The sequence below is a fragment of the Esox lucius genome, chromosome 13, assembly GCF_011004845.1.
Source record: "Esox lucius isolate fEsoLuc1 chromosome 13, fEsoLuc1.pri, whole genome shotgun sequence".
NCBI classification, from domain to species: Eukaryota; Metazoa; Chordata; class Actinopteri; order Esociformes; family Esocidae; genus Esox; species Esox lucius.
In genome coordinates this window covers 20,470,127-20,482,529 of record NC_047581.1, presented here as the reverse complement: position 1 = coordinate 20,482,529, position 12,403 = coordinate 20,470,127, and the positions used below count along the sequence as shown (strand labels likewise).

The following is a 12,403-nucleotide window of genomic DNA, read 5'->3' as shown; positions in this document are numbered from 1 at the left end:
GTTTCATGAACTCTTTACTGAACAGGTGTAGTACTGGCTTCAGGTAAGACACACTTACATGAGACTCACCAGACAGAACATCTGTGAATTCTAAGGGCGGGGTCAATGCCAGGTTGATGGACTCAAGAACATCTATATTTGTGTAGGTGGGAGCAAAGACCTGTACAATGGCTTTCTCCTGCTCCAGTACTCTTTGCACCATCTTTTGACATGATTCCCAGCTGGTAGGCAACTGTCACCAACCTGTGCTGGGGTAGGTTGTTCTTTTTGATAAACTGCCAGGTCTCTCTTCTTTTTCCACAAATAGGAAAAGGCACCTACCACTTTCTTACACAGTCCAATTGCTCGATCCACCCGTTTGTCTATACACACTCCATCTAAGAGAAATCAAGAGATTTCCATAGAAAATTGAAATCACAATAATCCCTTTAGTTATGTATAAATGTAATATTTAACTATATCATTTGATGAAAAAGAATGCACATTTAGTTTAATCAAACCAATCACTTCAATATACACAACTGACAAGGTTATTTACCTTGGTTTGTCGTATTACCAGACTTGGTAGCCACCTGCCTACTGCAGAATTTGCACCGAACATTACTCTGCTCTTTCGGACTTCAAAAAACCAAACCACTTCCAAATAACTGAAACAGTTTAACCCTTTTCATCAATCATTTCTTTGTTGGAAGCTGCTCCTTCTCCATGTCTATCACTGCCACTGTTTCCGCCTATATCACTCATTTTTCATGGCTAAGAGTGGCTAATCCATCACTCAAGGTGTGAAGTGTTTTTTAGTGGCATATACCTCTTCACGTGCATATTGTCACTTCTCCGCACGTTCCTGCTGCATCACAGAGGTGAATTGCACTGCTGTACCTAATTAAATCGACATTATTGAAAATGTATCTAAACGTTTTTATATTGTAATTGAGGGGAGTAATTACCTCAATAATTATTGGTATTGCTTTATCGTCAAGCTCTACAAAGAAAACATATCAAATGCTGGAAGTGATAAATATCATTGTTTCTTGAAAAATATATGCCCACTTTTGATGACAGCAAGTTTCAATAAAACTGGAACAGGAAGACTGGAAAGGTTGTGTAATGCTAAAAACAAAACTGGTGGGACATCTCACAACTAATTAGGTTAATTGGCAACAGGTCAGTAACATGACTGTGTATAAAAAGGGCATCCCAGAGAGGATTTTCAGAAGTACAGATGGGGAGGGTTTCACTACTCTTTGAAAGACTGAGCAGGCAAATAGTACAAAAATGTAAGAATAACGTTTCTCAATCAAAATTGCCAAGTGTTTGGGGATCTCATCCATATGCAACATATGCTGCCATCAAGACAATGTCTTTTTCAGGGAAGGCCTTGCTTATTTCAACAAGACAGTGCCAAACCACACTCTGCACATATTACAACAGCATGGCTCCTTAGTAAAGGTGCTAAACCGACCTGCCTGCAGTCCAGACCTGTCACCCATTGAAATCATTTTTCTCATTATAAAACGGAAAATACGACAAAGGAGACCCCAAACTGCTGAGCAGCTGAAATCCTATATCAAGCAAGAATGGGAATACATTTCACTTTCACAACTACAGCAATTGGTCCCCTCAGTTCCCAAACGTTTACAGAGTATTGTTAAAAGAAGAGGGGATGCAACACAGTGGTAAACATGCCCCATGTCCCAACGTGTCCCAAAAATGTTTAAACGTGGCATCAAATTCTGTAACGAGGACGCGCATTGAGGACGCGCGCCACCCCTCCCGACGTGGTGTTCGGTGCGCGTCATCGCCGGCCTTCTAGCCACACCGCTCCTCCTCCCACGGCACTGTCCTGTCTTGTTATTGCACACACCTGGTGTCCATTCCCTCATTGGGTTGCCTATATTAGTTCCCTTGTTTCTGGGCGTCTTTGTGTGGTATTGTTCTATGTTCAGTGTTCTGTATTTGCCTTGTGCGGTGGGTTTTGCGCTTGTGCGTTATTTGAGCTTTGCGTGCCTTGTTTTTTCTTAAGAACGCAATACAATTACTTTCCCTGCATCCGACTCCTTTTTTCAACACACCTCTAGACACACTGTTACAGAATACCACACCTAAGCAAATGGAGTCAGCGGGAAGCGACCTGGTTCTCCAACATGGGAACATGATCGCGTCCCTGGGGGAGGCCGTGACGGAGATGGTCCACGCTATGCGGCGGTTGGAGGCGAGGCTGCCACCAGAGCAGCAACCCCCGACACAAGACCCGGCTGGAGTGCCCCTGCCATCGTCTCCACCGTCGCCGAGGAGGACCATACAGCTGAGCCTTCCCCAGGGATTCGGCGGGGATGCTGACCAGTGCTCTGGGTTCCTGCTCCAATTGGAGCTCTACTTTGCCTCCCTCAGCCCTCACCCGGGGGATAGGGAGAAGGTCTCTGCCCTTGTCTCCTGCCTGAGGGGCAAGGCGTTGGACTGGGCCAACTCCGTTTGGTCCACTAACGGGCTGGAGTTGGCCCATTACGGGGCGTTCATCGGCCTCTTCCGGGCCGTGTTCGATCATCCGCCCGACGGCAGGGAGGTCGGCGAGCGTCTCGTGCACCTGAGGCAGGGGACAAGGAGCGTACAGGCCTTCGCCCTGGAGTTCAGGACCCTGGCGGCGGGGTCGGGCTGGAACGACAGGGCACTTATTGATCATTTCCGGTGCCACTTACGGTCTGACGTCCGTAGGGAGCTGGGACGCCATGTTGACATTCGACCAGCTCGTCAACATGGCGATCCGGCTGGACAATCTGCTTGCCACCCGCGGACGCACCGGGAATGATCAGCCCCCTCCGGTACACCCCGTCGCCGGACCTGAACCCATGGAAGTGGGAGGTACCGCACGAAGGGAGACGGTGCAGCCTAGGGAGTGTTCCTTTTGTGGGAGGAAGGGACACTCTGCCTCCCACTGTTTCCAGCGAGAGAGGGTCGAGCGGAGGAGGCCTGACACCCCTACACTGAGTCAGGTGAGTAGACCACACACACTGTCAGGGCTCTCTGCGAAGCACATGACACTTTTGGTGGCCTTCCCTGATTTTCCTGCTAACTCTCAGTGTAAGGTGATCGTAGACTCAGGCGCAGCTGGGAATTTTATGGACAGCGGTTACGCACGGAAACTGCGCATACCGCTGGTGCCATTGTCTCAACCTAGGTCCATTACGGGCTTAGACAGCAAACCACTAGGCACTGGTCTCGTTGAGCACGTCACGGTCCCTATCACGATGACCGTACAGCACGCCCACACTGAACTCATCGAATTCCATGTTATCCACTCACCTGCTTTCCCTGTGGTGCTGGGTCTTCCCTGGTTGTCGGTACACAACCCGACTATTTCCTGGTCGCAGAGAGTATTGACGGGGTGGTCTCAGGGGTGTCAGGAGAGGTGTCTAGATGTTTCCGTAGGTGCGACCTCGGTGGAAAGTCCAGACAGTGTCTCCGCAGTGCGCATACCCGCGGAATATGCCGATTTAGCGCTGGTCTTTTCTAAGGCCATGGCAAGTCGTTTGCCACCACATCGGCCCAGGGATTGTGCTATAAATCTAAAGGGGGACGCTGTGCCGCCTTATTGTCATGTGTATCCCCTGTCGCAGGCTGAAACGGCAGCGATGGAGACCTACGTGGCCGAATCCCTGCGGCAGGGGCAGATCCGCCGTTCCACCTCGCCCGCCTCCTCAAGTTTCTTTTTCGTGAAGAAGAAGGATGGGGGTTTGCGTCCATGCATTGACTACAGGGCGCTGAATAAACTGACAGTCCGTTATTCATATCCCATCCCCCTTATTTCCCAGTACATCGAGTCAATGCATGGGGCGCGCTTCGTCACGAAACTGGACCTCAGGAGCGCGTATAACTTGGTGAGAATCCGAGAGGGAGACGAGTGGTTGACGGCCTTCAGCACCACCACAGGGCACTACGAGTACCTGGTGATGCCGTATGGGTTGATGAATGCTCCGGTAGTGTTTCAGTTCTTTGTGAACGATGTGTTTAGGGACATGCTGGGGCGCGGAGTTGTGGTTTACATCGACGACATCCTTGTGTATTCCGCTACGCGTGCTGAACATGTGTCTCTCGTTCGCAGGGTGCTGAGGCGGCTGTTGGAGCATGGCCTGTACGCTAAAGCAGAGAAGTGCGCGTTCTTCCAGCTAGCCGTCTCCTTCCTCGGGTTTCGAATTTCCGCCGATGGGGTGGAAATGGAAGTTGATCGTGTGTCAGCCGTGCGTAATTGGCCCGTTCCTACCACGGTTAAGGCGGTACAGCGGTTCATTGGGTTTGCCACTTTCTACCGTAGGTTTATACGGGGCTTCGGGGGGGGCCTGCAGTACCTGGTGGAGTGGGAGGGGTACGGCCCGGAGGAGCGTTGCTGGGTGCCGGCGGTGGATGTTCTTGATCCGGAGCTCCTCGCCGACTTCCATCGTCGGCGCCCTGATCGTCCTGCGCGGCGCCCTCCGGGTCGGCCCCGGGGCTGGCGGGGGCGCGCTGCCAGAGCCGCGCGTCGAGGGGGGGGGGTACTGTAAAGAGGACGCGCATGGAGGACGCGCGCCACCCCTCCCGACGTGGTGTTCGGTGCGCGTCATCGCCGGCCTTCTAGCCACACCGCTCCTCCTCCCACGGCACTGTCCTGTCTTGTTATTGCACACACCTGGTGTCCATTCCCTCATTGGGTTGCCTATATTAGTTCCCTTGTTTCTGGGCGTCTTTGTGTGGTATTGTTCTATGTTCAGTGTTCTGTATTTGCCTTGTGCGGTGGGTTTTGCGCTTGTGCGTTATTTGAGCTTTGCATGCCTTGTTTTTTCTTAAGAACGCAATACAATTACTTTCCCTGCATCCCTGCATTCGACTCCTTTTTTCAACACACCTCTAGACACACTGTTACAAATTCTAAATGGGCATGTATTTTTACAAAAACAATAACCTTTCTCAGTTTCAACATTTTATTTTAATGATTTGCACATCATTGCATGATGTTTTTATTTGCACTGCAACTTAGAAAAGCTACTCTATTTAACTACCCAAAATACAGAGTGGTCCACCCAGAATCTTACCAGGTGTACTGTATAAGTACACTGTATAAGTAAATATGTATAGAATGTAAGACCATGGGCAGTTTGCCTACTGTATATGCACTCCCTATGTGCAGTCCACTTCCCTCAGGGGTAAACAAACCAAAGTCACTTAGTTAGGCAAAATTTCTGAACACTTGAGGTATAATTTCTCCCATATAAAGTTTGTTTGTAGGCACTGACATTGAAGACAAAACTTTTAATAACCATGCTGTTGTGTAGCCTATGTGGGATAATATATTAGTGCCAATCCCTAACTTGAAGCAGACGTCTTCGCTAGCAGTTGCAGTGTTAACTCATACTAACAGTGAAAAAACATGAAGCATTTAAACAAAATTAGCCCAGGTATTTCAGGAAACTACAAAAATACCTACAGCACCGCAAGAAAAAACAATTACGGATGTACAAAGGATGCATGTTGCCTCGCGTGAATGTGATGTGGATATCGCAATTTCTATTATATTTCGATTAATCGTGCAGCCCTATAACAGGGTATCTACAGGTTTCAGCAGATTAAATTAAATACTTAAAAAAATAAAAAATAAAAAAAGACTTTTTAATGCCACTTCGAATTCAATTTAAAGAACAATTTCACAACAACACCACACATAAGAAATACATACAGTGAAGGAAAACAGTATTTGATCCCCTGCTGATTTTGTACGTTTGCCAACTGACAAAGAAATGATCAGTCTATAATTTTAATGGTAGGTTTATTTGAACAGTGAGAGACAGAATAACAACAAAAAAATCCAGAAAAACATTTTAAAAATTTTAGAAATGTATTTACATTTTAATTACTGAAATAAGTATTCGACCCCTCTGCAAAAACTGACTTAGTACTTGGTGGCAAAACCCTTGTTGGCAGTCACAGAGGTCAGACATTTCTTGTAGTTGGCCACCAGGTTTGCACACATCTCAGGAGGGATTTTGTCCTACTCTTTGCAGATCTTCTCCAAATTATTAAGGTTTCGAGGCTGACGTTTGGCAACTCGAACCTTCAGCTCCCTCCACAGATTTTCTATGGGATTAAGGTCTAGAGACTGGCTAGGTCACTCCAGGACCTTAATGTGCTTCTTCTTGAGCCACTCCTTTGTTGCCTCGGCTGTGTGTTTTGGGTAATTTTCATGCTGGAATACCTATCCATGACCCATTTTCTATGCCCTGGCTGAGGGAAGGCCCTGTCCATCGTCCCTTTGATGCGGTGAAGTTGTCCTGTCCCCTAAGCAGAAAAACACCCCCAAAGCATAATGTTTCCACATCCATGTTTGATTGTGGGGATGGTGTTCTTGGGGTCATAGGCAGCATTCCTCCTCCTCCAAACACAGCGAGTTGAGTTGATGCCAAAGAGCTCGATTTTGGTCTCATCTGACCACAACACTTTCACCCAGTTCTCCTCTGAATCATTCAGATGTTCATTGGCAAACTTCAGACGGGCCTGTACATGTGCTTTCTTGAGCAGGGGGATCTTGCGGGCGCTGCAGGATTTCAGTTCTTCATGGCGCAGTGTGTTACCAATTGTGTTCTTGGTGAATATGGTCCCAGCTGCCTTGAGATCATTGACAAGATCCTCCCATGTAGTTCTGGATTGATTCCTCACCGTTCTAATGATCATCGCAACTCCACGAGGTAAGATCTCACATGGAGCCCCAGACCGAGGCAGACTGACAGTTCTTTTGTGTTTCTTCCATTTGCGAATAATCGCACCAACTGTTGTCACCTTCTCACAAGCTGCTTGGCGATGGTCTTGAAGCCCATTCCAGCTTTGTGTAGGTCTACAATCTTGTCCCTGGCATCCTCGGACAGCTCATTGGTGGAGGGTTTGGAATCTGATTGATTGATTGCTTCTGTGGACAGGTGTCTTTCTTACAGGTAACAAACTGAGATTAGGAGCACTCCCTTTAAGAGTGCTCCTAATCTGCTCAGCTCATATAAAAGATTTTAAAAATTACATGTGATTTTCTGGATTTTTTTGCTGTTATTCTTTCTCTCACTGTTCAAATACCATCAAAATACCTACCATCAAAATTATAGACAGATCATTTCTTTATCAGTGTGCAAACATACAAAATCAGCAGGGGATCAAATATTTTTTTCTCTCACTGTAAGGACACCAATTCAACTGAAGTAAGGCACCTATTCCTGCAACTATTCCTGGTGGATTTTCGAAGTATTCCTGGCATGATTTTTGGGGTAATATAGTCTAGATCAAAGCCCCTTGGGCAGTAAAAGAGTTACCACGATTCTCTCGTCTTTTCACTTAGTTATAGTCACCTATATTGACAGCTATTGTATCAATGTCATTCACAAATGTCACTCATGTGGGTGGCCCAGGTTCGAATCCAGTGAAGATAACATTTATCACTTTTAATTGCGAGCCGGCTGAACTATGCTTACCTGGTTCCTTTTCTGGTTAAACTAAGGGAAGTGTTGTGTGATTGGCCAACAATGCGTGTAGAGGGAGTAACCACAGACTAATGACGACAGGAATGGGGAAAGAACCAATCACAGGGCACAAACAGGAACAAGAAACGCCTGAGAGTGAAAAAGAGAGTAACAAAGGACAAAGAAATACAAACACAGGGAAATACAAGCCATGGGGATGTAACAATGCAAATAAAAGGAAAGGCTCTCACTGCAAAGAGTTAGTTATTTAGTTATAAATCTAAATGGATCTGGGGATTAGATATAGCACCGTTAAGCGTAGTATTCTTAATTACCCAGGTTTCAGGGAACTCATTAAGAGCAGAGACACAAGCAGACAAATCTTAACAAATGTTTCCTTATTTAAACTTTTTATTGATAGTTGTTTCATGTTTTTTTGGTGGTGACTACCCCTATAAATGCCCTTTTTGGATGGTATATCCCTTTTTGAAATATAGACATCAAAGTCATGAATTTGCATGCGACTGTAACGTCCATAATGTTGTAAGCAGTCTTTTGATGTTTTGCTGAGTCATTCTAGACATGACTCTATCTCAGCTATTGTATCAACTGTGCTAGTTCTAACCCATGACAAGTCATGATGATGCAACAATTATGTAGTGCCTTTGTCCATAGATGAGTCTTATTTCAGAAGCAGACTTCAACTGTGTCAGATGTATCCCATGGCAATACGAAGTTACAGTATGAAGAAGTACCTTTGTCCACAGATGCGGCTCATGATGTTTCAAGTGGATCACTCATTTGATGCCAGAAGAATAGAGAGTTTTAAGTGTTTTACTTTTTCTTTTGGGGGTGGATGGGAGTGTTTAAAAAATGTTCAGCATTTTTCAGCAGTTCACTGGTGAACAGAACATTTTCTATAGCTAATAATGTGCCTCTGTATGTCTATGTAGATATTCCATTAAAATCAGCCTTTTACACCTACAAGTCATTTACAACACTAACAATGTTTACACTGTATTTCTGATCTATTTTATGCTATTTTAAAGGGAAAACATTTGCTTTTCTTTCAAAAACATAATCCAAAACAAATCCAAAACTTTTGAATGGGCAGTGTAACCATTCCTAATGGTTAAGGTTACATAGTGTATATTCATTCCTAATGGTTAGAGTAACATAGTGTATATTCATTACTAATGGTTAGCGTAACATAGTGTATATTCATTACTAATGGTTAGCGTAACATAGTGTATATTCATTATTAATGGTTAGCATAACATAGTGTATATTCATTACTAATGGTTAGGGTAACATTGCGTATATTCATTACTAATGGTTAGGGTAACATAGTGTATATTCATTACTAATGGTTAGGGTAACATAGTGTATATTCATTACTAATGGTCAAGCATTGTGGTCTGGTCCACTTTCTTCAAAATGGCACTATTACAATGTTTGGGAAATAATTTTGATCAATACTGATTGCAGAATACAGTCAGAAAGTGTTTTATTAATGTCTGCCAATTATTTAGTTTGTTTGTGCCTAATTTCAACCCCTCCACACATTTCCATTTTCAGCATTTTTTTTTGCACTGACATGTTTGATAACCTAACATGTATTGGTTCAACGTTTTAGCAAGCTGGTAGTAGCTACAATACAACCCCCCTCCTAAAAGACAATATTCATAGCACATTTTATATAATTTCAGCAATCTGGAAAAAAAATATGCTAGTGTGCCTCTACGTCTTTGGTCTCATCTAAGTGGGCCATGACATTAAAAAGGTAGGGAACTACTGACATATAGGCTACTACGACTATTCTGAGAACCAAACTCTCAAGCACACACATTCTTGCTCACATTCAAATGCTGCTACCAGATTAATTTTTACTATTAATTAATGCTCAGACTGTATTCAATACACAGTATAAACATTCCCGTTAACCAATTGGATGAAACCAGAAAAATACTTTTTTGACCAATAGTAGATTTCTGTAGACTCTTGAATGTGAAACTGACCTCGGTCTTGAACCCACACGTGTAAACACAGAACTTGTTTACATCCTTATCCTTATTCACAACATTTTGTTAACATCCTTATCGTTATTCACTTTGGTTAAATTTTTGTCCCCCTATTTAAAATTGTTCTAGTCTGCTTAAAATACTGAGTCGAAAAAAATACATTTAATATTTGACTTTGACAACCCAACGTGGGAAATTATGTAACCCTCGGTCCATATTCTCTCATCGTTTTCTCTCGGGAGGCTCAAAAAAATTGCAACAAACCTTCAATACTATTACTCACCTCCACCGCTCCTATAGCAGAGGTACGGGAACCGCCACACATTTCCAAGTCCCACCGCATATCCCACCGACGCGAGGACGAACTCAAGGCGGCGACCCCACGTCGCTCTTCCTGTTGTCGCGTGCCCCACTTTATTTGGTAATATAGCCTCTACAATGAAGGGTGCTTTCTGAGTGACATTTGTCTCCTCTTTGTAGACCCCACAACGTTCGGATAGCTTGGTGGGTGTATTTTCAGATCCCAGTCCCATTTTTACTCGTCTTAAACTCTTAACGTACCGGGCCTACGTTACATATGCCACTAGCCTATATATGTGTGTGCGTGTGTGTAAATAAAAAGAACACAAATTACACCAAATGTGAAGGAAATCGTTACTCATGAATACATCAGTAGCTTACTTAACTATGTATATTATAGATAAATCCAATAGCAGGCAATAATATACGCAATAATTATGTATATGCCAATTAGCCTGCCAGTTGCTACATAACGGCAACAACATTCCTTATGAAACGCATATGTAATGCAAGAAGTAGCTTAGCCTACGACGTTCCCTGGCAATATAAAATTCACTATCACCCTGACAGCCGATTACAAGTTAAAATATCAACGACCTACTCTCAATTCATGTATATTAAATTATGCCCTAATCTACCGGTGCCCTGCAACTATACCGACCTCTGCTCTTGTCTTTCTACCTGTTATGTATTCTCATCATCAATGTTATAACGAAACATTGTTGGTAACCCGCCCACGTGCGGTAGTTTCTTTGAATTCAAGTCTGACTGGAGCTTTGCAAATGACGTGAGTCCACCATAGAGAATTATAGAGGACTCTAGGATCAAAAGTACGTTTTAGCATAGACAGTTAATGATTTTCAGTCTTCTACTTTTCATTTTATTCTTTTTTTTGAGCATGCTCCTCTCACAGCGTTTAAGCTAGAGTTTGAACCATAAAAACGTTCAGTTCGTTCATGACCAGGTTGAGTGCCTGCAAACTTTTCATGTTTTTTTTATAAGATATTAAATGTTATTATAGTTTTAAAACGTCCATTGCCTTCAATAGGATTTTGTCAATGGCATTTCTTCGTTGTCCTTAATGGGGTACTAACAGTAGGCCTACTTTCATAATAAGGCATAATTAACCTTAAAATTAGCATCTCTTGAACCGTTCAAGCTAGAAAGACCAAACCAACATTGACATGTTTAAGCTATGCCAACTTAAAATTATTCAATGTGTTATCCACTGTGATGATATACATTTTCATGAATGTACACAATTAGACATATCTTACCTAAAAATTGGATCTCTTGAACTGTTCAAGCTGCAGAGACCAAACCAACATTGTTTTACATTATTAGGTTATGGCAACTTAAAGTTCTTAAATGTGCATCAACTATGAGGAAAGATATGTGCATACATTTGCATAATTGGCCTTAATTTAACTCCAAATAGAATCTCTTAAATTGTTTAGGCTACAGAGACCAAACCAACGTTGTTTTACATGTTTAGGCAATGCCAACTTAAAATGCTAAATGGGGTATTGACTGTTATGATATATATGTGCATTTATTGGAATAATTAGAATACATTAGTCCTAAGTAATAAATGTAGGGTACATTGTGTCACTTCGGTGATTTATGACCCTGGTGGGCGGGGCTTCCAGATTGAATTGACAGGTGGGTGGGACATCCGGTTTGCTGGGTGGGACTTCCGGTGTGACATATGGACTTCCTGTATGACATGTGTTAGGGCTGGACTTCTGGAATGATGTATGCATGTCCGGTGACTTTGTATTTTATGATTAGATTAATGTGTCCATGTTTGATGTTTTACAATGACTAATGAGAACCCCAAATAAATGTGTTATAACAGGTGCGATATATTGGATGTAACAACAATGGGGTCTTAGGGTTCCGGAATGTTAAATTCCCAGGCATTAAATACGTTTTATATGAGCGGCAAGATGTTTGGTGTTTAACAAAAGGGCGCCAGGGTTCAGCAATGCTATAACCCCCCGGCATTTTATGTTCCGAAAAGTGCTACAACAGATGTCCTACAACCGGTGGTTGTTAACTATTGTTTTATGGGATGATTGGCTGTGTATTTAAACCACACAGACACCAGTGATGGTCATTCAGTCTTGCCTGAATAAACGTACATACAAATTACAAACCAAGTGGACAGCCGAGATGCAATCAACATGGCAGCACCAAAGTCTGATGCAGAGTTTATCCCGGATCCATCAACTCCACTGGGATATGTTGGCACGGGAATGGACATTTGTGGGTAAATTTACTCAGGCAAGACTGAATGACCATCACTGGTGTCTGCGTGGTTTAAATACACAGCCAATCATCCCATAAAACAATGGTTAACAACCACCGGTTGTAGGACCTCTGTTGTAGAACTTTTCGGAACATAAAATGCTGGTGGGTTATAGAATTGTTTTATGGGATGATTGGCAGCGATCACAGCTTCTAGTCTTCTTGGTTATGCGTCTACAAGCTTAGTACATCTGTATTTGTAAAATTTCTTCCTTTCTATCTCAGACCACTTCTGCATTTTCATGCATTATAAACTTCATTTATAATGATTAGACATGATTTAAGAAATGTGTGCCATTAAATTGA

The 12,403-nt window shown here is 43.3% G+C and overlaps 1 protein-coding gene across 1 annotated transcript in view; it reads right to left on the bottom strand.

Annotated features, from left to right (window-relative positions):
- Window positions 1-10,525, bottom strand: part of si:ch211-225b11.1 (uncharacterized protein LOC561694 homolog) — a 31,910-nt gene extending 21,385 nt beyond the window's left edge. Inside the window, exon 1 of the mRNA XM_010896395.4 lies at window positions 9,771-10,525. Within this exon, the coding sequence (XP_010894697.2) occupies window positions 9,771-10,020 (250 nt within the window). The 5' untranslated portion in view covers window positions 10,021-10,525. The remainder of the gene's footprint in view (window positions 1-9,770) is intronic.
- Between the last annotated feature and the right edge of the window lie 1,878 nt (window positions 10,526-12,403).